The sequence below is a fragment of the Poecilia reticulata genome, chromosome 3 (assembly GCF_904066995.2).
Source record: "Poecilia reticulata chromosome 3, P_reticulata-male-v2, whole genome shotgun sequence".
Taxonomy (NCBI): Eukaryota; Metazoa; Chordata; class Actinopteri; order Cyprinodontiformes; family Poeciliidae; genus Poecilia; species Poecilia reticulata.
The window spans coordinates 17,054,904-17,081,269 of NC_088832.1; the positions used below are offsets into that span (position 1 = coordinate 17,054,904).

Here is a 26,366-nt window from a genome sequence, read left to right on the forward strand (position 1 = left end):
CTTCTATGATGATCTATAAATGAAGCTTCTGCAGGCAGAAGAAAGTCCGTTATTTTTATTTTTTTAAATAGGAGTTTGTTTTTACAATTAAATAGATTTATTTGTAAAATAAATTCATTTTTCCAAAATGGACAACCTGGAGAAATAGAAGAATGCACTATGACACATGGAACATGAGACAAACGAACAGAGACACATGGCTATGAAATGGTGGTTCAAATTGGTGAAGAGGAAAGTTGACAGAGGTCTTCAGCTTCAGGAAAAACAAAACGGCTCTAACCTGGGTTTAAAATATAACACTGATAGATCCTAATATTTCAAATTATATACCATACCAGTGCAACATTACCTTTTTCTCACCTATGGCTTTACTTTGTGGTTTTGTCTTGAGGTTGCAGCTTCTGTAAAACCTTCTCAGAAGTGGAATTCCTCACAGCTATAGCCGCAGCGTAGCTTTCAACTTAAGCTTTGTTTTGAAGAACTGGCACAGCTGGTGCAGGCTGTATTTTACAGTGATCATTGTTTCTGCATGTTCTTCTTTTAGTGATCAACTCCACGATCCGTGCATCTACAGAAATTGCTCCGGTTTGAGTTTACCACTATTTATTTAAGTTTCCTGGTTGGGGTTGGAGCTTCATGAAGAAAAGACAGTGAGAGGCGAACAGGAGTCAATCGTGGCCATGTAGTCTTAGGTTTTGGAGAGCTATTTAAAATTTGGGTCATTATTACGGGGGGGGGGGGGATGAGACTAAAAGTCAGACAGAGTAATATTCGGCACATTCCACACCAAACAAACACTTACAAAGTGAAGACTGTTAATATGAAATCCTTTACTGTGTTTCATTTTCTGTACAACAGGACTAGACTTAAATGGCAATAATAATTGATGTAGAGATTGAGGTTGTGATTTATACTCGGTATGTTATTCAAAGCACCAGTACTGTGCAAAGTGGTTCCATTAATTTATTTTTTTTGTTATTACGGTGTAAGTAAAAACTTTACTTACAGCTTGAGCTTTATTTGCTTCCAAGTATTTCTTCCTTAGTGAACATGCGTGCGAGTGAATGTGTGTGTGCAAAAGATTGCGATGCTATGCGGCCAGGGCTGAAGAAAAAGGGCACTCTTTGACTGAAATGCCACAGGTGACTGTGAGCTCTGTTTTTTTGCGCCTTTGATGTCCAGCTGCATCAGTCTGTTTGAAACTTGTTACCTGTGAGCAAAACCTCTGGTATTTTGAGTGCGGTGAGATCATTTCAGCGCAGTCCTCTTCCGTCTCACGTCGTTAACAATAGACAAAAAAAAAACGATTAACTGGAATTGGTTGTAAAAAAAAAAAAAAAAGAGAAAACGCACTGATGCTATAATATAATTGGTAATAAAGAGAGCTCATTTAACGTTTCTGAGCCCGAGGTGGGATATAAAAAGAGGCTCCTGCATGTTGCTGCAACAGTTGACACTGACTACTGAACACCAGAGATTCCTGCATTTGCTTCATTATAATATCATCTGGCTTTGCTCATTATTTACAATTATAAATTCTTTTGTGATTTTCCCCACTCCAAAAAAAAAAAAAAAAAAGAAAATAATTAACTATAATAACCAGTGTATAAATAATGCAGCACCCCATGTCTTATTTATCTCTTTGTTCTCAATTAACATCAAATCATTATTTGAAAGGTTTGTTGTTATTATCACTCTCTGTGATTACAAGAGCTCTCAGTTAAATAGACAAAAGGGTTTACAGAGTTGCCATCTATGGAATATGTCCTTTATCCCACAGGCTGGGACTGTTGGTGTGCACTAATGGCTATTAAAAGTAAATTACGCGTATTTGTAAAGACAGGAATGGGTTGCTGCATATGGTGCTGGTTGAGAACGGTGAAATAGAGGAAAACTATTCAGGTTGCCAGTGAGGCTGCTCCTTTTATACCTGAGTTCCTGTTGCATTAAATAAACAAGACCTACAGCTGTGCTTATCAGGTTGTTTTTTTTTTCATTAACATTTTACTTTTGGAAATGAACTTTCTACGATAATATCTATGACAATAAAGTAAAGAATATCTTGTAAAAATGTGCAAACAATCTTTCAAGGATAAAAAAAAAAGATGTTTTTTTGTGGTGGAAGCAATGTGCCGCTGTATGGAGCAGCTTTCCATTCAGCTGAGGTCACAGGGGTCCCCTCACTCCCATTGTCACTTCTATAGCCTCAAGGCTGCCACATTCAGGCCCGTCTCACTCTGCTCGCCCTCCAGCCTCCCCCGCAGCAGATTCTGCTGTGCTCCGACAACAATGCTTCGGCCGTTCTATATATTTATCCAGCCTTGTTGATAGTGGCTTATTGGCCCCGGCAATGGAAGACTGAGGGGCTGCGCTGCAAATTAGTGACAGATCAGTTAAGCATGACCTCAAAAAACCCTTGGCCTTGTTTAATTGGCAGTGTAGAAGCAGACTAATTGTATAAATTGGCTGGTAATGAGATCCAGGCTTATTGTGAAAAACAAGATCATATGTGAAAATGAACACAAACAAGCCTTGAGCTTTTCCACCTCCTGGTCTGATGACTTGGTATTTCTGTGTTGTCAATTCTTCCCAATTGTTCTGAGTCAAATTCTTCTAAATGCCACCTTTTTTTAACAACAAAATATCAAAACCCTGAAACGTACATGCCCTGCGACGGACTGGTGACCTGTCCAGGTGGTACCCCGCCTCTCGCCCCACAGGCACCAGCACCCTTCGCAAACCCACTAGGGATAAGCATGTAGGATAACGGATAGATGGATGAAATGCACATACTCGTGACAATGAGTTGGTTTGGGAATTGTAGGCACTTTGTAAGAATGAAAAGGTCAGTGTCGAACTCTCAGGCAGTGATTGTTTGTTACCAGTCGTCTATATCGGGGAGCAAAAGGCAGAGTGCGTTACAATAATTCTAGCCAGTTGTGAGATGTGACTGCCTCCACTTCATTTAAAGCCTTAATGCAGCAACACAGTTTTTAACTGAGGAAACTTAAATAAACTTAAGAAGGTTGTCTAGTGAAAGTGTAGAGTGGATATATATTATTATAGCACTGAAACTTGTGGATAGAAAAGTGTTCAGTTTAAGGTGTTTTGAATTTTGCCCACTTCGGTTGGAGTTTTCTTCCTGATAAACAGGAAATCAGTTCTTTCCACCATTGCCATGTGTTTACTGAGGATAAGGGATTGCTGCAACGTTAATTTATCAATGTGATTAACTGTCCACTGCCACCACGTACTGGTCTGGAGTCTGGAGAAGGAATTGGTGCAAAGTCAATGACTCTAGGCAATTAGCTGTGCTTCCCTAATTAAGTAACCAAGGAATTATGTAATGTATGTAATTTCATTTGAATCTGCCTGTATGGTTGGATTGTATTGGATTACCTTGGAATATTTATATCTGGATATAAATTGGACTCATTTGTCCTTTAAAGTCCTAAGAGATGGCAGCAGCAATGGTGAATTAGTGCTATATAGATAAACAGAAATATCTTTTAGGACTCGTATAATTTGAAAGATCACATTGACAGTGTTTTTTACACAGTTGTCATTTTTAATAAAAAACGATCAGTTACAATTCTTACATAGTTCCAATGGTGTGCAGAAAAGAAAAGATGTCTCAGGTGGAGTGAATGTACTCTGGCCTGGAGCTTCATGTTGCTTTGTAAGCTCTCTAACAGAGTTACCGGCTCTTTAAGAGACACGCTTGAACTAGCAGAGCATGGCCTCCAAATAAATCACTAGGTGTCGGTGCTGGATGGAAGATGGAAAAGTGAAATAAAACAACTGGTTTATTATGCAAGCTATTTATTAGTGAAATCTGCAGATGGGATGGTAGATTAATGAGGTAGCTGAGGAGAGACTGCAGAGCAGACTTATATTATCGACAACTATGAGGACAGAGAGGCGCTACAGCTGTTTTAGCTCATCTGTCCCACAGTCAAGAGTTTTTGATCCCACTTGCCTTTTTGCAAACTGAAACGATTATAGCTATTTTTTAATTTGATGTTAATTTAGTCAAATGAAACTACACTCGAAGAATGTATGTATGTATAAAATGGTCTTTTTCTCTGTCACTCTCCAGGTTTTTTACATGAGTTCAAAGTCAACCAACCAGTGATCGCTGGAAGCTGGGGATTGAGTCTTTCAGTTTTTGTAAGTATCACTTTGCCTCTTCAGCTGTCTCTGTCTTGCCACGTCTCACACACCCCCGCTGCCTTTCACCCACACCGAACACCTGCATTAAATGAGGTGGACAATTAGATAGACTCACATTGTATGCACAATTAAACAGTTTCAGGCACAACAGTGCTGACAGACCCTTTTTCTCAAATATCAGCCTATTTTTGTTGGAATTGTGCATCGAAATTTATCTTTGGAAGCTTTACTTTAAACATCTAAAGAGACGTAGCAATATTTTTGTCGTGAAATCAGATGTACTTTAAAGCAGCGTTAAATACGCCTGGATCCTCTCTGCACGAATATTACGTTAACCCTCTTTTTGCAGCTGCAGGCAGTGCAGGTTTTCTAATGAAAATCTATCCACGATATTAAACAAATAAAAGTCAAGAACTTAGTTGATATTATTCTTCTCTTATAAATGTCATTGGAGTTGCCACGGGAATCATAATATTGTGGCTGGGAAGCTCCTCAATAACAGCTTTTGAAATGTCTGTCTGAATTCAAAGTTCACGGCCATTTACCATTGTTTGATCATGCTATTTCTCATCACACAATGCCTCCTGCTCACAGGAGAGCACACCTGTCAACCACAGACCTGATTCTAGCACTCAGTCATCTGTCAGTCAGGCTCCATTTAACAAGGAATGGATTTAAATACAAACTGGACATTTCACAATGTAAAATATATTAACAGCACTGCACAATAAATGATTAAAAGAACAGTTTATTGATACAGATTGCAATGATGTGGTATGGTATGATAATCTTTGGTAAGAATACTGTGGTTTTGTTTTATAAAACAGACATAGAGGGCACAATTTGCTTTTGTTTAAAGCAAAACAGAACAGATCATGTAAAACTGCATGTCAATTGGGCATGATAATTTGTTTTAATTTAAATAGTTTTTTCTTGTTTTACTTTTTGTCTGTTTGAAATAAAGAAAAAAAAAGAAAAAAAACCGTAAAAACCATTCGTACTGCTACTAAAATAAGACATGTTGATTTGATTAATACAGTTAACATTACTAAAAATATATTATAATTGTAATAACAGCTGCAGTTCTCAAGTTTTTAGAAAAAACATTACCTGAGTAAAGGGCCCAATACGATTGATGCATGGTTCGTTTTCTCACAGACCCTTCATGGTCCATAAGACACGCCGAGTAGACCTCCTGTAAAACTCCTCACGCTGCAGCAACATCATGGTGTTTGCTATGTGTGTGTTACAACAAAACAGTAAAGCACAGTCATTTTAGCAGAGAGGAATGACTACTACGTGCTCACAAGTTTGGAGGAGGAGAAAGTAATGATTGACAAGCTGGAGTATCTCATTTTTTTTTTCATTTACTTGTTTTTACCTTTTTACTATGGACCTTTTTGTGTCTGGAATAAAGATATGATATGATATGACAACAGTCTATGAATATAAAGAAGTTGGATAATGCAAAATTAATATGTATAGGTTAAACGATCAATCTCTGTGTAAGCGTTTTATGACAATAAGTATAACAATGACTACAGTTTTCAATGTTTAATCTGTGCCTTTACTTATTCAAACTTTTTGCCAAATATTTCCCCCCAAACAATAACAAAAACCAGGTGAGAAAAATGCAAACACCAGAAAGCGAAAAAAAATAAATAAATAAAAAAAAATGCATGAACGTGGTTGAATATCTTATTAACATCATGTTACCTGCATGTGCTGGTTAAAAAAGGCGTTTCCTGACGCTAATCACGTTTGAGCATACACACACTGAACTGACGTGTTTATGGCGAAAGTTTGCAAGGTTATTAGTCTCCTGTCATTATTTGTTACAGAAGATAACCTGGCATGAATCCCCAGCAGATTTACTGTGGTTCCGCCCCCCCTTCACATTTAGCTAGATTTTCATACAATCAAGAATCTGAATATTTTGACTTAGAGGCTTAATTAATCTTTAAAAATGACTGGAAGTAATCTAGTTTGTGCGTCTGATGTAACATGCTTAATTGGACTCAATCAGACCCCTCTGGAAACACCTGAGAGTACATTGCGACCACCTGAAGGGATGTACATTCTGTTAATTTACCGTTTATCTAATAAGCTGCTGCCACAAATCCTCTCAGCTGTTCGGGCCGGTGTTGATGGGCCACCAGTGGGATGCGGGGAGCCATTTTGAGTGAAATTAAATAAACACCACTTCATCCTAAAATGAAAATGAAAAACCGGTGAATGACTTCTCTGTGTCTATTATCCAACAAATGAGTCTCTTCAAATCCACTGACCCTCCAATGATTGTGGTCAATATGCCAAACAGAAATTGCATGACAATGATTTTAAATTAATCAGCCACAAAGACTTCAGTAAATCCCAAAGCTGAGTTGGTCAATGTTAATTGTTTAGATGTCGATGGTGGAAAAGGTGTAAAACTTACTTCAGTTTTATTGAGCTTTTCCATAGAAGCAGCTCGCAAAATCTGTCCTTTACCTGATGATTATATTTTGTGCAGTGTTGTTATGCCCACTTTCCATTTAACAGCATAAAAAAAAGATAAGAGTAAAAGGCCAATGTGGATTTTTCTGTTGTCCTGCTTCGTATTTTACATACCCTTTTTATTATGAGATAGAGTTTTCCCCTCTACACACTCCTGTCAGAGAAGAGGACCAGAGAAGATGCCATTAATCTTCTTTCACACCAGCTGTAGAAAGCAACGCATAACTAAAAGTCTGGTAAAACGAATTAATGATTTCAGCCATGAGCTTTTCTCCCAAAAAGCCATGAATCGTCTCCAGCTGATAATGCACCACAACCCTAGAGTGTGAAATCCTTGTTGCATTGTGAGTAGCCGGTTAATTGATTCGCAAATTATTTAAAGTTTGTGGTGCCCAGGGGAGCACTACGGTCTAATGGCAGCCCATTTCTGCAGAGATAAAGGAAAAAAAAAAAACCTCCTCAGCTAAGATGACACTACATTGTAATTCTGAGCTAACAAGCATAATTTGGGCCTCAAGAGTAAAGCTATGTACATTTTGGATCTATTCAGTACATGTTTCTCAATGCAGACTTTATCACATCCTAATCCTGTGATCCAATTGGAAATGCTGCTTTAATCAGACTTTTCGTTTTTCTCAGTTGTAGTTTTATTATTTCTAGAAAGCAAGAAATTAAGAATGAACTCAAACAACCCCAAATTGTTTGATTTCAATGTCAAAATTGTATTTTTTGGGCAATGGCACATTCAGCCAAAATTGTCATAAATGTGTCATTATGTGAGTGACTTTTTATTAAATATATATCATTCAAACATTCTGAAGATCATAGGAAACTACAAATAAAAGTTATGGAGCAGTTAAAAGGTTAAAGAACATATATGATAATTTTTAGAACTCTTTCAATTCTTTTCAAGTTTGCAGCTTCTACTTATTTCCATTTCTGAAAAAAAGAGCTGTAAAATAAAATATTTCTCTACACTTTATCTGGTTCAGACAGTGAGAACACATAAGTTGGATGTGCAGCTAAACTTGCAGGAGGAAAGTTTACCGAAAAGGTTATTGATTAATTTAATATCTTAGACATCAACAGGTGTTTTGTACTTGTACTCATAGAACGATGGTAAAGGAACAGATTTTCTTATCTGAGAAACATTAAGCTAACAAACAATACCCTCAGACATCTCAAACGTTTAGCCACTGTCTCAAAGATGGAGCTACCTATCATCACTATGGCATAAACTACATGTTGTTCTTCAGCAAAACGAAAAAATAATATTTTCTATATTGTTGTCCTGGAGCCGCCAATAAGCATCTACATATTCAGATGACATAATTTTATTCAAAAGGTCGTCTTGATGCCGTGTTTATTAACTCAGTGTCCATATGTGTTGGTAACTTCTCGTTTTAGAGGGCTTGATACATATGAACCACTAAAAGACACTAGAAACATTTTGTTTTATTTTGTAGGATCTCCTCTTTTTAAAGTGTGGAAAAATTATGAACACAATTAAATATGTAAATTTATAAAAGTTTATAATGGCATAACCATAGTTACTAGTGACACCTGTGTAGAATAGAATGGTGTACAAGCCCACACATTTTTTTTATTTTACGTGTCTTCGGCTGAAGTTGTAAGACCTCTGTGTTAATATCAAGAAACCTCTAATATTGTCCCATTAGCAACTGCTGTCATTCAGACACACGGTGTTGGCCTGATTTAAATAAAATGAAATGAAGATGGTTGTTTCTGCTCCCTTGGCTTCACTCATTGCCATAAACATATGCTCTGTGCCCGCTTCTTTCCATCTTATTTATGACTTTAATTTGTTGTGTGGGCTGCACAAGAAATCAAATTTAATCCAATCCTCCCAGGGACCCTGTCATATAATAACATGGTAATTTCTGTGTATCCTTTTGAAAAATGAGAAAATTAATTCTTCCTGACATGTTCTAATTATTCCAGTGTGAACAGGGGATGGGATCCCCTCCCTTCTGCCATCCCCCCACCCCCCAGCTCCCTAAGTGTCAGTTGCCGACGGGTGTCGAGGTGCTAATGCTGACCAGCAGCGCGTTTAATTTGAAACATGAGCAGACACCTTTCAACACACCTTCCTAATGTTGGAGTGGCTCACACAAATTAATTCACTACTCATCTGGTAACGCTGACTGAAATTTGTGTGTGTGTGTGAGCGATGTGTGCATTTGTATGATGTGCTACAGGGACAGTAGCACCACTTGGACTAATTCAGATTAGTTAAGGGAACTGAAGGTGTGTGTCCTTGTGTATCCTACAAAAAGGTGCAGATGCATATTATCACTGTATTCTGATTTGTGCTATTTCAACTATCCGTTTTTTTTTCAAGGGGAATTTATGAATAGTTTATAAATTCCTTTTTCTATCCCCATCTTCTTTTTTCTCAAACCAAAAGTAACTTATCAGCCATAACATCTAAGAGAACTTTGAGAGATCTATTTGAATTTCACCACAAAGATCTTTAACTGATCATTTTAGCATCGGCAGAGATTTTACTGTTTGTTTGTCTCTGAAATTAATTCAGATTGTTTCTCTTTTCAGGACGACTAAGATTACTGAAATGATTTCCCTTGCCTAAATTACTTTATGTTACTGTCTTATGAGTCATACTTTTACATGTAAAGTTTGACATCATTTGGAAATGAGATGTTAATGTCATGGCCTTGTAAGCCATGACATCAACATAATGGCTTACGCTACTTAAGCTGTACGCTTCCTTAAGAAGCGTACAGCTTCTTAAGGAACAAGATTTTAGGCATATGTTTTTTGTTTGTTTTTTTTTAAGTGAATATATGGTGTTTTTAAGTCCTTCCTTTTCACATTTAAATCATTCAATTGTGTTGTGTCAAAAGTGGAAATGCAATGCTTTGGTCTGAATTCCTCGTTATTATAGTTCCACAAGCCCCTCTTTTACCCATGTTCTGAAGTGCGTCTGACAGCATCTCATTTTGTTGTGGACTCTTCAAATGCGAATGAGGTACTTCACAACCCACCGCCCTCCAGATCGCAAAATGTTCCACTCTATCACGTTCGGCCATTTTTGTAGTTCGGTGGGAAAGATAAAGTTATTTAGTGGCCTACAAAACATCCCTGAATGTATTTGAATGATCCTGTTCATGTAATAACACTATTCAAAAGTCGAACTAAAAGCGAGCACACACATAGGCAGAAGGTACAAGGCTACCGCTGTCAAAACAATGGCCAGGATATTCATATGATATTTCATATCTCACATTTTTTTCAGCTAATTCCTTTGCTATGTCCATCATTTGCATAGATGGAACTGAAGTCCTCAATCAGTCAAAGTCTTTCTTGATACTGGTGGAGAATCTCTTTGAAGTGCCTGGTTAAATGCTATTTTTCTTGGAAATGTACCCAATTGCAAATTATTTGCATGCAATTTTATAAACAAAATATCAGCTTCAGAGACAGGTGGAGTTGAAAAATATATGAAAAAAAATGCTATAGCCTATCGTGAAGTCTAGAACCACAAAAAAATGATTAGCTGTGTTATCTTTAAGAAAAGTTTTTCTAACAGATGCATCATAATTACAAGAAAGAGATAATGGATACATGAAAGTTCTTTAGGTCACCATGTGACTCAGACGAGAATGAGATGTCTTCATGGTACTTGAAAGTATACATCCTGTCCCCACGCTTATCTCCTTGTTGTGCATCTTCAAACTCTAAGCCATTAGCTAGGATGCTAACGTGTTTTCTCTACTGTGAGCTGTTGAATCCTTTAGTCTTAGCTCACTTTTCAGAAAAATATTGGCGTTACCCACCATTTTCATACTGGTTTATTTAAGGGAGCGTACAAACCACCTTGGGATGCTGTAACTGCTGCGCTCTGTGCGGCTAACTTCTGTGTCTCACTGTTTGCTGCGCACTATGTGAGCCCGTTAATGACTGAAGACTGAGCGTGCCGACGTGTGCCAAGACCCACATGGCTGCTGGCGGTGCATTAAATCAGCAGTCAATTTGACTGGAAGTTTGAAATCTGGGCTAGGTTAAGGGATGTGCTGAAGCCGTGTTAATAGCTAGCTTGTTGTCCATATGGTACTGCTTTAATAGAGCACATTTGTTGCAGATGGTGGGAGACTTGGTTAAGCAGAGGCAGCTCTTGGCAGAAGCTCCCTCTTTGAACGGGTGCTGAGCTGCTCGGACTGGCCCATGCCAACTTAGTGAGAACTATCCTCCCATCATCAGTGTATTTGTTTTTGAGTTATGGCTGAATCTTAATGGATACAAGTCTTCCTAGAACACAAGAGATTTTGAGCACAATTTCCTGTAATCAGGCAGTTTTCTCCAAATTTCATGTATTTGCATTCTTAGTCGGCTGAAAAAACATGAATGCACAATGTAACAGAGAAAGAATATGAACTACATAAGGAGCTATAGATAGAAACTCTGCTCGGTCTGCTCTAATTTATTCGTCTTGCTGTAACCCTTGTGAAAGGTCTGTAAGATTCAAGCGTCTTAGTGACGTTTGCTTCACAGTTAATGCAATCAAGATCAAATTAAGTTAAGTACCTATATTTTTGTCCGTGCATTAAGTTTAGATTGAATTCATAGGAGTCGATGATTGTTGTTGGTTTGTGTGTGCCTGCACTGCATGCTTTTTGCACTCCCAGAAGTGAGGAGACACGCTTGATCTGCTCTGCTCTGTTTGACGGTTGTTTTCTCACGTTGTCACTGGCTCGGTGTGCTGTGGCATGGTGATGGTATTATGTGCTCTGGGCCCAACAGAGTGGAGAAAAGAGCAGGGCTGCAAGTACCCCTGGCTATGCCACTCCCGCCTCCCCAGACACCTTATTGTGAGAAAAGTCTCGGCTGAGCCCTTTGGGCCTTGTGGAGCCACTGCTTCGCTAAGTGCTGGCCGGGCTGAAAGGCACAGTGTCCTTGGGCTTGGCTCATTCTTTCCATTTTCTCACAGGCTTTGTCTCGTAAGCCACTTGAGCAAGAATGGAAAATGCTAAATTACACTCATGCAACTAAAACTTAAGGTGTTTAAGGGCTGAGATGTTGTTCGTTGTTGGGCTTGTGTTTCCTATGATTATTTCTTGGTGCTTTTTTTTCATGATTAGTTTTAAAAGTAGCAGTTCTCACAACAGCCGTGCTTTGTATTGACTCTACTCCTTCTGAACTTTAAGAAAATGAAATTGAATAAAAGGACAAAGATGAGAATAAACATTGAGGATAAACGTCTCTATATTATATTGACATTATGCGAGATTTTTTTTTTTTTCAAATCAGAATAGCAGTATATTTTATTGAAACAGAAAAAGAAACTTCAGCAGCCAGTAAAGTTTCCACTGACAAAATTGTTCTGTACAATCCTTGCTCTTTTCCTACCACTTAAACAAAACGCATGAGAGTTGCAATCAATTCTCAGTCAGTCTTAACACAATAAAAAGTGTACATTACACAGACCAATAACATTGCCTAATGGAAACCTGTTGTAAGTCAATTTTAGTCATGTGTCTGCATTTTTTTTTTTTTTTTTTGTGGGTACGGCTTCTGAGCGACCTATACAAGTGGTGACATCATGACCACATCCTTTTGCCTCTTTGGCGCTGCGATTCCCAGCTTGGGTCCCTTGTGGCCGAGCTCCTAGAAGCCACAGCAGCCTCGCCACACATGGGCTGCAGCTGGACCACCGCTGGCTACTCTGAACAGACGGGTTCTGTGGTCACAGGGGCTGGATCCACATCCATATATCTGCACAAAGCCATGGATACGGGCTGCATGGAGATCAGTAGGCAGGGTTTATTTGATGCTAACATATCATCAGCTCAAACCAATGTTGTATGCAAATCCAATCCCTCAATGGAAAGAGATGTAATTAATGATGTCAGTTCATAAAAAAGAGGATGGGTTCCAAGTCATATTTTTTGCTTTAATTAAAGACATAAGATTGTGCGTAAGAGGAATATGTATGATCAGTGTGTTTTTCTTTGCTTTATTCTCCCCTTTTCTTTTTTCCTCCTTCCCCATCTCTTGTTGCTCTTCTTCCTGATTATAACTCATTTCTCAGTTAAAAAAAAGATGTTCTCTGTGATTTTTCCTACCAGAACCCCACTCGCTGACATGGAGGGCTTTCTTCGTAGCAGCTTTTTACTGAGGTTAGTTTCATTTCCGTTGTTGCCATCTAGGATCACAGGTCGGGCGAGGGTGGTGTGGCAGGCACACGTTGGGGGGTTAATCTCTCTGACACATTGTTAGCTGTGGACTTTACCCCTTGTGTGTGTGCGTGTGTGTGCGTGCACATGTTTGCGTGTGCGCATGTGTTTGTACATTTGAAAGGCTGTCCAACATAGATTCTTGCATATTTACCCAAGCTGTCTGTTACAGTTGTGTTCATGTATTGCGTGGCTGTGAAGCATGCTCACCCTTACAGCCTTGAGTCAGACTGAAAGCACACATCAACAACTTGACGGTCACACACACATGAGCTCGCCCCACCCCTTGCCGCCACTCATTTCACAGTTTTAACAGCCTGCAGGTCAAGCTCTCTGTGTCTTCATACTGCATGCTCTTGTCTGACCACCCTCCTCATCTGCCCCTGCCTTGCTAAACACCCTTATCAGGGCTGGCTGGTTGAGGCAATCACTGGCAAATCAGTCTTGTGATGTACTCTTGTTTCCCCTTTCCTTCCTGTGTTTGTCTTCACCGTAATGTAAAGATTTGCATTTTTTTTTTGTGTGTGCCTTTACACATCCTGGGATTCTAATTAAAAATGTGTACTGTCATTACACACAGTGGAAGTAAATAAGCAAGCTTATTTACCATTGGCTCCTTTCCTAGTCAACCACCTTCTCTAGGCTCCAGTGTTGCTCCCTAATTAGGGCTGGCTCATTAAAAGCCACAGCAGCATCTGCCTTTCAAAGCTGCTGTCAGCCAAACTTTACTAAAGCTAATGAATCCTCTTTGATTTCTTTTTCAAAAGGTCACTTATTTGATTAAATTAACAGCATTTTTTTCTCCCACAGAACGGTTGGGGGCATTTTAAAAAGAAAGGACAATTTGATACCATTACTCTTGCTCATCAAAGCGTCCTTCAGGAATTCAATAGGAAAATGTCTTGCCTATTTGAAATTGTTTTTATTTTTTTCTAACAGATGGAATCTCACATTTATTACCTTAAAAGAGGGGGGAGGGAGGAAAGCTATTTTATTTTAGCATTTTGCCAAAAGAGGAATAAACTCTTAGCAAAATCATCCTGTTTGAGTTGACTTTACAAGGACTTTTTAACACATGCAAATCTATGAACCTTTTAATCTAAATTCTGTTGCACAAGAGAAAAAAGCAAATTATCACTTACCTTTTAATTGTTTATATTATCACATTCTAACTTTATTTACAGTTGCCGTGCTTAAAAGGTAAAATGCAAACTGAAAAATGTACAATATAAACGACACCAATTTCTTTGGTGCGATGTAGCTGATGGTTATTCAGAAATAAACTTGTTTAACTTTTGAATGCACGCTACCATTTCTCATTTCCGCTTTTGTAGCAGTCCTACAAAGCAGATTTCTCAGCACCTGTTGAAACCAGTTTTAATGGACATCCAAAAAGATGAGCAGTCGTACATTTTGAACAGTTAACACAAGATGGTATTTTTAAAAGAGAAAAATTAGATACTTCACCGAATGCTTCTTACCCTTTTCTCCCACTATATGTGACATGTTTTTCAGTTGTTTTTTTGTTTTTTTCAATGCCTTATTGCACCTCTAATGCACACCCTTCTGTCAATGTCAGTTTTAATTAAAGGCAGCAGCAGAAAGATATTATGCACACTGATTGAGGCCCAGACAATCGGGCCAAGATTAAAGGCAGGCTTTGCTTCAGGGTTAGCCCTTTTTGCTTTGATAAGACTTGTGTCCTGGAGTGGGAAGTGGGCTTTGAGGCAGGGGGTGAAATAGAAAGAAGCAGAGGTGGATAAGCATGGTTCTCCATTAAAGAATCCTATAGTTTATTTATTCTAAAAACAAAGTTAGGTCAAAGTGAGTTCTCTAAGCAGTGTCACACATACAAATCTTCTCCAAAGTGGATTGTTTTTTTTTTTTTTGACATTTTATGCTCTAGTACCTCATCACAGATGCTCCTTCTTTCATTAATGTGTTGAGTCATGAGGTTGGTTTTGAGTTGACATGAGTTTTGGTGGCTCCAAATGAAACCACTTTCATTTTTAATAAACACGAAACCTGTTACACAGTTATCGTGGCAAACACTTGGAAGTCAAACAGTTGGCGTCTTCGTTTTAAGCCCAACTCTCAAGCTTTTGTTTCTGTGTCTGGTTTTAGTAAATAGTGTTTTAAAAATTCTCTGAACTGAGCCAAAAGTTTTCTGTCTTACTGCCTACGATTTGTCACTCAGTCCTCCTCAACTTCTCTTTGTTGATTTCGCCTTAGATCAATTTTTTATATGTCTAGGCAACGCATTTATCAGCTTTTTGTTTGCGCAGTCAAAAAAGCAAGAGGGAAAATGAGAGTGAGCAAAAGAGAGAAACGGGAAGGAACTAAGCGCAGATATGTGAACAGAAAGACAGAGAGATAATGACTGAAAGAGAGAAACGGAGAGAGAGAGGGAGACGGGCAGACAGAGAGATCTTCAGTGTCAGTGTACTCCCAGTGGGCAAGACCTCCCTCTACATTTTCGCCATTATTTGATGTAATGAAAGGAGAAAGTGTGTAACATTGAGATTGTTAATTAATTTAGCCTAACAAGATGAAGATAAATGAAACCCACTGAAGGTTGACTAGACTAAGGGGCCCACTTAGCATTCCTTCTGCCCTCAAGCCCCGTTTTCTCCTCTTCCCTATTACAATGGAGCTCAACTAATAGCTGCAGAGCCATGTTTGTGCGACCGCAGCATGCTCTCCACCTGCGAGATTGGATGTGAAACTTTTTTTTAAAGAATTTTTTTTGCTGCTTTTTTTTTGTCTGTTGATCTTTTTTCTATATTCAAGATGGCCTAAACTGCTCTGTAATTGAGTCAGTTTGGAGTGCAGACATGCGGCTTTCAAACTGAGCCATCCTGACATGATAGATAACGCTCAGCTGACATGCCTGATTTTGAACAACGCTGACTTTTTGAATGTATGCTGATGAGTACGATCTGGTTTTTATTTTATTTTAGAAACACAGAAGACACTTTCATTAGACCCTCTGCAAAACATGAACGGAGCTGTGCATATGTGGTCAATCGCTCCGACTGTTTTGAGGTTCTTCGCATCTCATCGCATGAATTGGGGGGTGGGTTCTCAGTTATAGCCTGGGCGGCTACATTAGAGAACGCACACACAATAAATGGCAATAGACACACACAAAAAAAGAAGAAAAGACATTTTTCATACAAAACCAGACAGTTGCCTTCATCCACAAGAAAATCAGTAGTCTATCTAGCTCACTGGGCACTTTGTACAGCATCTTGAAGGCAGCACAGACCAATCATTATGACACCCATTCTTTGCTCCGCTCGTTCTGAAGTCAATCCACAATGGGTTGTTGATTGTATGGAAAACACTAGAACAATTATGTCCTCTGTTTTGGTGGCAGCACAGCCTTTTTAAAGTGCAATTCTCCATAATGGCCTCATTATTGTTATTCTTGGAGCGGGACGCAGGAGGAAGAAGTAGCCTCTCGCAGTGCATCATTATTTCGTAAATTTCGATTAGCTCATCATGCTGTCTCCTGGCAAACAGAGTCATGGCTAATTAAAAGTGGGTAAGCAAGCACTCCTTGCCTGTGACTTAAAAGGTAGCTCTCGATGGACTGTTAATATGAAAGAAATGGTAAAAAAAAAAGGAGAGGATTAGAGCCGTTACCCTGGTAACTCCAACTTCCATCTGCGAGGGAACAATGAACTTGTGTTCCTCTACCACCTATGCCATGAAAAACAGAAAGCAGGGAAGTGAGTGTGCTGAAAGGACAGGACCCTTTTTAACAGCAAAGTGGGATTCAGGTCTAATAGGCTCTTTGGTGGGAGTTGTTAGGCGAGACCACTGGGGGATAGAGGACCACAGGAAAGTCAATGTGTTAACCTAGGACAGAGAAGGTTGTCTATTTATTTATTGTTTTTAACAATAGCACTTTATTTTGTGCATTTATTGCTGCTTAAAACGACCAGCTTGGCAGAGAAAAGCTGTCAAAGCTGCTTTGATTTCCCAGTCATGTCTCATATGCTGAAACCATATGAGACTTGTGTTTCAAAAATAATTTGAAACACAAGATTAATCTTAACTCACAATTACTGTTGAAAAATTTTTTCCCAATAAGTAATGGATTGCTGTAAACTTAGGCATAAATAAAAAAAATAGAAGGGATTCATAGAAAAACCTGTTAAAGTACCTCATATAGGAATGCTGCTGTTCTAAAACACAAGTTTGAATGATCCATGACTAGACAGGGACAGTGTGTGTGCTTCTCTTTAAGTTTTATGTCCCTTATTACAGCTGCAAAGCGTCTGCTCACATTAAGCAAATTTATGACCGAGGCCAGCTGAACAGCAGTACAGGTTAATGAATTTGGCATAACTAATTAAATGTTATTGAGGGATGAATATGAATCCTGTGTCCAGGACATCCAGCAGACAAAGGGGGCAAAAGTAAGAGAGCTGGGACAAAGTGCCTGAGATAAAGCTGAAGACAAAATTCCTCTAGTGAAATGACCTGGTGAGATAATGTTTTTTTGCAAACACAAAAGCCTTTTCGGGTCCCAAATACTAAAGAAAGAAGGTTAAAATAACTTAATAATATAAAAACTCAAACATGCTCACTAACATATTGTTTGATATGTTAAATGCAAGACAAGACAAATGGAAAAAAAGTTGGCAGAGTCATATAAACAGGATCTTTCTGATCAACAATCTGACGTTTTTTCTCTTTTATCAAACAAGTGCTGCAATATAAAGGCACCAATAAACAAAAAAATAAAAAAGTAATAATTTGAGACCCTCGAACAATAGGTAACAAATGAAGAAAAAATATTATTGGTAGGTGAATATTTGAAGATTTACATTTTTAAAAACATATATTTTTACTATTTTCTGTGCATGGTGATTTTGGCATATTTAACTTAAATATTTCCCGCCGCTCTCTCTTCCTCTGTTGCACTCGCACTAACTCCTCTACACACCATGTCTGACATATGCTCCCTGAGAGCAAAGCCTTTCAATTTAGATTTCAATTATCATGTTAGTTTTGTGATTAGACTTTTAGTCCTCCAGGAATCAGACCTCTCTGCTCCTCTCTATTCCACTCTATTCCACTTCCCCTGCAATCACATCCCATCTGATGAATTGCGCATATAATTACGGAAGTTATTGAATATGCAGATCGCTGCTGACTCTTGGTGTGCAGTTCATATCGCATCAACTCTAACTGTACCAAACAAGGGCCTCTGATAAAGACCCACTCTCATAATGAGAGAAGGGTAACATCAGCATGAAATAAAAGAAAGGGTGACCATAAACTGTGTGTACCTGCGTGTGTCCTAAAGAGCAAACTGACCCTGGGCTCGGTCACACTCGGACCCAAAATCCAGCAAAGCACAGACTTGTCTGAGACCATTCAGTTCGCAAGGTGTTTATGAATCAAGCAAAATTAGGTATTTCCCCCATGTTACAGTATATTGCTACCATCATACTCGCCATCCCATGATGCAATTCCATGGAGGTTCTCAGAAGAGGGAGTGAAGCACTTTACAGGCACACCCACAAGAGGAGGATGTGGGAAATGCTTAAACTTTTGATAGCTTTTAGAGCGCTTCCCTGAAAAGCTGGCTTGCAAAGCAAATACAAAAATATATATATTTTTTTCTGTCTAAAGACAGCAAAGTCTTTGGACAAATCTAACTGTCTAAAGACTTTGGATTTATTACTTGCTCCTCGACAGCTCCAAAAAAAAAGATAAATTTTACACAAAAGTAATGCTTTGGGGATTTCTTTGGCTAAGATTCACAAAAGAACTATGTCTTATATTTTTCATTTATGCTCTAGTCATGTATAGTTGATATGCCTGACTAATAGTTGAGAAGAAGATTTACAAATTGCATAGAAGCTGCACAACAGAGTTCACAGCGCGTAATCATAATGAGTTCTCAATGTGAAACCGTAAGGTGGATGGCTTAATTGATGTTTATTTACTCTTCTTTTTTCTCTGTTTTCAGTTCTATTTAATAGTAAATGCTGCATTTGTCAACGTTAAACAAATATATATAAAGCTGTCTTGTCCTGACTAATTGCAAATGCACTAAAATAATATACAAGATCAGAATTAGTCATGCCCCTGGCAGATTTAGGTTTTAAGTTAACTTAAAATTTATATCACCGTGTTTCTACTAATAAACAATCTGGAAGCTGAAGACCAGGGTGTCAGTAAGGAGGTCCTGTGGCCTCAAAGATCAATTTCATCATTAAAAGTCAAACAACATACCGGCTGAAACGTTCAAAAAGCAGGCCAGGTGTAATATGGGTTTGATTGCTGTAATTACAATAAAGATGTTTCATTTTACATTGTATTTTTAAATGCCATGTAAATAAAAGCATCTTTTATTGACCTTTGAGTGATGCCTGTCTTATTTTCTTAAACCAAAATGTGCCAGGGATATAAATAAATTAGGGTCATCTGCCCAAACTAACTTCTAAGTTCTGCAAAAAAAATCCCTTGGAGTTCTGCAGTAAAACAAGGTAAATCATTTACTAAGTGACCACTGAAATTGTCCTGCCTCTTACTGTAAAAAGTGTGTTGCAAGTGTGGCGACCTTTGTCAAGTCCCACCTATTGTTTGCAGAATGGTTACACACTCCGCAGGCTGTGAAATACACATCTGCTACCTTTAGGTCAGTGCAGAACAGATAGACAGGCGGGGTTTGTGCTTAGGCATGTGTGTGTATGTCTGTTGGGTCCTCTGCTACCTTTCTACACAGCTTAGCTGCAGCCTCTATCTTCTTATCAAATATTTGTCTGTCCTTCACTCACTATCTGCTCTCTTTTCTGTTTGCTTTGTTTATTGAAATCTATCTCAGACAGATTGGCAACCTTTTCTGAAAGATTGTTGCACAACATCTGTGAAATTAGTGCTTCTGTACGTACATTTTATTTTATTTTTTTCCTTTGGTGTTCTTAGGATTTTTATTGACTTCTTGTGACGAGGATTTTTCATATACAAAGTAAATTCCCGTTCTTATTCAAATGATTTCACTTTTATCCCAGGGAGCGAGGCGAAGCGCGCTGCATCCCCTGCATTGTGCTCAGCTGAGGCTGAGCATAATGACTGTGGTGGCAAGAAACCACAACAGAGCCAGGGCACTACTGCCTGAGAACCAGAGGCCCGTGGCCCGCAGCCAAACACACACAAATCCTGCTGCACACTTGTGGCTTTTTAAGAAAGCAATTTAGTTAATGATTTCATTTTGGAACCCTGTCATGACGCTTGTGTTGTCTGAGCAAGCCTGCAAAAGAACTGCGAAACCAACACAAAGGGGAAGGTATCAGTAAACACACGCTACTGCCTGCAACCACAGAAAAAATAACATACAGCTGAGAGCAAAATGGCATAAAAACACATTAGTAATACACTCTGTTAGGTACAGTTTTAATGGTGTTTGCTCTGGATGAGGGCAGAGAGGCGTCGAAGTCACTGGTGAGACATTTCGTGTTTCAGTCAGCATTTAATCCACTACAGTACCCAATTCCTCAGCGTTGGAAATGCAGCACATTTTTCTGTTCGACCATGTCTGTCAGCTCTCTGATTATATTAGAGCCATGTTTCACATTCATTTACTTGGGTTTCCTCCGTGCCGCACCGTGAATGAGACCATTTCAGCATTGCTAAAACAGCACCATGTACATGTCTTTGTGGTGAAGCAAATTTTTAGGCAATTACCCAGATCAGTGGCCGAAGCTTCTGGGTTTTTTTTTTTCTTTCCCCGTCATATCTACCCTTTTTTTTTTTTTTTCCTGTTGAGAGTTTTTCTCTGATTCTCTCTCTCTCTCTCTCTCTCTCTCTTTCTGTTTTGGCTGTCAATCACACATTGTAGGTTTTAACCACCTCCAAACAGAACCAGGCAGCAGCCATTCATTTGGCTTCATCCTATCCAACCTGTCAGGATGACACACACTGTTGACCATGCTTTCTATTCAGCCCCAGCAAATTAATTGGTTTCAGCAGTTTAAATCAGCAATCAATGTCAGTTTTCCCAACATAATAAGCCTTAATCATAAATCTTTGAGGTGTGGCTTGCCTGACCCCTATTCATCATGGCTCAGCTACAGTAGATGGCCTCATCTGGGTGGAGCAAATGAACTACCCCTGTTTTGATTTTCCAATTGATGTGTCACATGAAAGGTGGCTACTCAGCCCAACTATATCCCAGTTCTCCTAATATCCAGAGGCCCACAGACAAAGAAGGGGAATAAAAAAGGCTTGTATAAAAGGTATAGTCCTTGCTGAAGTGTGCAGACTCCCGTCAAATCCCTATATTTTGTCAAGTTAAAGCTACACCCTAGACAGTGGCAGACAGAAAATAATTGTAGAGTGGAATAAAACTTAGACATAGTGTCCAAAATGTTCCAAACAAAAATTAGGAAAGTGTGATTTACCTTTGTCATCATCAGCCACCCTCTTAAATTTGATACAGCTAAAAAAAAAAAAAAAAAAAAAAAAAAAATCGAGTGTAACCAATTGCATAAAAATAATAAAAAGAACACTCTCAGTATGAAGCAGTTGTTCTGCAAAAGGCTCAGATTTGTCAGAGAATATTAAATCCATACAGCTTCAGGATAAGGCTGTGGAGCAGTTTTAAGTCAAGGTTAGGTTTTAAAAAATATCCCAAGTTTGGACATTTCGTATAACACTGCTCTATTATCTGAAAATTGACTTACCAAGGCAGCATTGTCCTCATAAATTATTATGCAAAGAATGTTAATCAGAGGAGCAATTTAGAGGCCCATGGTAACTCGGCAGAACTACAGAGATCCACTGCTTAGGGGGGGAAATAATTTGACAACACGGATATTTGTTTCAGCCTTCATGAAAGAATTACAAGAAGAAAGACTGTTGTAGAAATAAAGCTAAATGAAGCCTGTATAAGGGAAGCAAGAAACATGCAGGAATGTGCTCAGAGATCAAAGTTGAATATTTTGAATTAACGCTGCCTGAACACAAGGTTTTCTCAGCGAAACAAAACTGTAGCGTTGTTGAACCGGAACTGTTTTATAAATGGACTAACATGTCAATCTCCAGATGTGATAAGATGGTGGTGAAAAATTGTTCCACTAAGTATTAATTTGGTGGATTAAAAACACACCTTTTTTATGATTTTATTGGTTGAATTTTGCGATGATGCACTACTTTGTATTATGTCTGTAAAATTCAAATACATGTTAAGTTTCTGACTTTAATGTGACAAATGTGGAAAAAGTAATAAAAGGGTGTGAAAAGGCCAATTCTCTTCTGTGCGACTGTAAAACTACGCTAATAAATGTCACTGTTTTTGTTTTTTTGTGAACAAAATGGGAGTGAAAGCAAAAGAAGGTTTACATTTTCAGCCTATAATCTAAAACAGTATGAGATTATGAGTAACACAAAAGGCAACTTCTTTATTTCTAACAATAAAAAAAGGCAGAAAGACAACCGAAAATAAACTTTATTTTTTATTAGAATTTTGAAGTTTACAACATTTGGAAAAACAGCATCCTGCAACTTGTGTGTGAGCCTTTCCATTATTTCATTGGCAGCTGTGCCAGATATTACTCCACATTTTAAGTGCATTCTTTACTGCACTGAGAAACTTGCAAATGCCAGAATGGGCCTCATCTAAATGGGGCTTTGTTTAAGATTTTTTTTACAGAAACGACGCCCTGCTCTATATGTCATCTGTCACTGTTTCTTCTTTCTTTCCTTAAACAATTCTCAATTGTTTCCATCAAAATAGTCCAGGTTGCATGAACAGATTTCTTTATTATAGAGTTCCTGCCAAATACCAGTCTCTGTTTTCCTTCTGCCGCTCACAAAGGGCTCATAACTTACTGTCAACCATGAGGGAAACCGCAAAGCTCCACTGTTGCTCATCAAATTCAGTTGATGGCTTGTCTCTCTGCAAGATTTGCTCAAGTGCTGCAGTAGCACTACAAAGAATTTTGAAAGTAAACAGGCCCAAAGAAAGGGAGGAGAAACAACCCCACAATACTTTGTGAGCATATTGTATTCATTTCACCTTAATGCATCCTCCTCCAGCTAGTCATTTGTGCTTGTTAAGGCCATTAACAATTGTTGTTTTTGTTTTTTTTAGCATTCCCATTTTTTATGTCCAAGAGCACACACATGAGTAAACTTATGTGTGTCCTGCAGAACTGAGAGGCTGTTATGCCATCGAGGTCTGAGCTTGTATTCTGGGATCAGAAAAAAATTGCCGATGGCACAGGGGACTGAAAGAGGAGGAGAAGGAGGAGGATGGGGGAGGAGGCGCAGGGATCGAGCCTGTGAGTGCTCATCGACCCTTCCCGATTAGACAGAGAGAGACTTTTAAGCACTCTCACACCTGCATCACCCTTTGCCTTGGGTAGAGGGGGAGCAAGTATACCAACCACGCTGTCACGGCAGCTGCGCAAGTGTTTAAAGTGAGCTGTAAGGAAGCTCCTCTAGCAACATATTATTGCAAATAATTTTCCCTGCAAAGTAATTATCAATGCTCTGCTCAGTATGTAAAGTGTGCACTTCAGGTGGCTTGCTTAATTTGCTCTGGGTGGCTATCATTTGAGTGTGGATTTTTAACTGTGGCAACGGCAGCGGTTTCTAATGGAGAAGGTATCAGGAGAGAATGTGAAGTGAAGATGAAGTGCCGCCGTAATTGAGTTGACTTTTTGCAGGGGAAGGTCAACAATAATGGAGCAACAATTTAAACAAATTCATTTAGACAATTCTGCCGTCTCTGTGCGGCAGTTGGAGGGAAGATTAGCAATTTCTGAGCCACACTTTTATACCTTTATGTATCATTCTGTCCGGCAAAAAATTATTATTATTATTTTTTTTCTTTTCATACAGCTCATTTTAAAACAGCAGGCATTATGCAACAAGCAAGTATGTGCAAGCATGCACATTTCCATGAATGGAAGACGGCGCACACAATATAGGGCCCGCATTAAGGGCTGATTATGTATCCAAGAAACCTGGCTGCTGCACAGCATGGCACAATTACAATGGAGGGTGATAATTTAATTGTGCTAAACGGTGGATTCTGTGTCAGTGCTCCTCCAGCTGGGAGCTGTCAGGTAGTTATATCTCATTATGGCAGGTGAAGAACCCAGAGGAACCCAACCATGACACCTGTTAGAACATGAGGAACCCCTGAAGGGAAACACATAGATGACTTTTTTTTCCCACTTTTTCTCTCTCTCTCTCTCTCACACACACAGGCACACGTGCATACACACACAGTCCCAGCACTAGTTTCTGCGTGTAATTTGATTTTACTTACATGACAGTAAGAATGATTTTAAATCATTACTGGTTTTATTGAAAGTGTTCACGCTTGGTTTATGGAGAGCATGAAAAGGATTCATGTTTCTATAAAAACACTTATGCACATTTTCATAATGTAAAAAAAAAAAGATTAACAGAGTGAATAAACAACAAAATGAACCTTTCTGAATAAGTTTTCTAAACATATTTTTATGGGTTTCTTTCAGATTATGTTAACGGATTTTTATAAAGTTTGACAAAAGAATCACACGGTAATTATTTGATGAAAGTTTCACTTAATTTATCTCTGTTTATATGGGCTGGATCCTTCATTTTGTTTTTTTGTTTTTTTGGTTTTGTTTTTCTTATCACAACTTTATCTCCAATTAATTTCAGCATTTTAGGATTGGTTGAACGTTTGTTAAGTGGATCTTAAGATTTATTTTGCCTGAATGCCTGTTCTGCTCTTTGAACTGAATTAACAAAACAAAAATATATAACTTTTTAAACAATTTATCTCTGTCTTTTTTGTGTCCTATTATTTGGGACACGTGTTTATTTGTGTACAATCATGCCATTTATTTCCAGTTATTCACCTTTCCTGTCCAATTTTCTTTTGGCAATTTATTTACTTATTTATTTTTTACAATTTATTCTATTCTCTGTTCTATACTTGCAAACACTTTTTTTTCCCCGCAATCAAAGCCCGAAGATCCGCGGCAGCACTAAACCAGACAAGTGGGTGGAGTGAGGGGGTAGTAGTGATGGTGGAGGGGGGGCAGTGTGGGGTTACTTATCACCATTGTCTATAAAAGGTAAACAGTGTGAAAGAGCAGATACGGCAGACGAAAGCAGGCCAGACCCTTTTATGATGAAAGAGGAAATGGGATAGCTGGGGACACATGGCCCAGCAGTCACAAGACCCCTGAGATGAGCGCCGCACAGCACCCCTCTAATACTTACCAATTAGGCAGAGGCTGTTTTGCACGATGATGAAACATTATCTCTGGGAACAATTCATGACTCAAAGCATTCCAGGCCACATGAGCCTGTGGCTAGAGAACTTAAGTCCTAATCCTTCAAATGTGCGCAATATTGTCAGCTATATATAGACCGTGCTGCTTCTTTATCTGACCCCGTCTCGTCGCTGCCACAGGTCTTCAAAGTGACCGAGGCTTTGTCTTTAAGGAAAATCGCGCCTATTGCTTAATGTAATTTGGATCTGATTCATCAGCTGAACACATTTTCCATTGTAGTGTGTGAAAGTAGTGCCTTTATATTTGAATAATTCATGTATATGGGGCTATTTGAAGAATACAGTGCAGTTGTTCAAACAGGGCTGTTTTGCTAATTTTATTTTTTGCGTGCATGGAGGCCAACAGAGATAACAGACCTATTCCATCAAAAACATAAGATCGTTTTCCACACGCTTTACCACATTCAAATGAATTCTACCCTTTTTCTGTTTTTTTGCACCTCATCCAGAGTCTTTGTTGTGTCAGCACCGATCTACTGCACACATACCCCGTTAGATCTCAGAGCCTTGTGATCCCCACTCTGAAGAAGAGGAGGAAAATACTGTACGCTTGCCCTCAGATATTTTCAGAGAATTATTGCCACTCTTCCCCTTTTCCTCTTCAATAATATGAGGTAGTATTGTATGGGGCTTGTCAGAAGATGGGGGTGGGGCAGAAGGATTTCTCCCCACTCTTTAGCTGCCTGAGCGCAGCCCTCCCAGCGCTGCTAATAAATTATTAACTCCTGCTGACAAATACTGTTATGGAGCCTGCTGCAGATCTGTTGCATTCTTTAACAAGATTGCTGTAGACACATGTTACAGGAGGATGGAGTCTCCACTGCTCCCTCTCTTCTTTGCTCCCTGTCTATCGTCTTCCCTCGCTCACGCCTCAGCAGTTTGACTGATGGCTGGAGACCAAAGTAAAAGTGCCTCAGAGACTGAATATTTTAGTGGTAAAATAATACCACTTGATTTACTGTGTAATACAAAAGCAGTGCTTTGTTTCGCGCTCACACTCCATTGAAGACGAGGCGCTTGTTTCGCTTCAGGCTCAAGCTTTTTGGGTGCATGAATAAAAAATGCGCCGGATTCTACGTGATCGGTCCGCTCCCACCACTACACACGTGAACCCCCAATTCCACTCACCGTTAAGCACGTGTACTGAACTTTGCTCTGACTCT

At 38.9% G+C, this 26,366-nt stretch overlaps 1 protein-coding gene across 7 annotated transcripts in view; it reads left to right on the forward strand.

Annotated features, from left to right (window-relative positions):
* Positions 1 to 26,366, forward strand: part of sox6 (SRY-box transcription factor 6) — a 139,804-nt gene that overhangs the window by 18,303 nt on the left and 95,135 nt on the right. For 4 of the 7 annotated variants that reach the window (XM_008405228.3, XM_008405227.3, XM_017304046.2 and 1 more), the window contains exons 2-3: positions 4,100 to 4,170; positions 12,777 to 12,827. In XM_008405228.3, the coding sequence (XP_008403450.1) occupies positions 12,793 to 12,827 (35 nt within the window). In that variant the 5' untranslated portion in view covers positions 4,100 to 4,170; positions 12,777 to 12,792. The remainder of the gene's footprint in view (positions 1 to 4,099; positions 4,171 to 12,776; positions 12,828 to 26,366) is intronic. The other 3 variants (XM_081605163.1, XM_008405230.3, XM_081605164.1) reach the window with 1 other exon arrangement.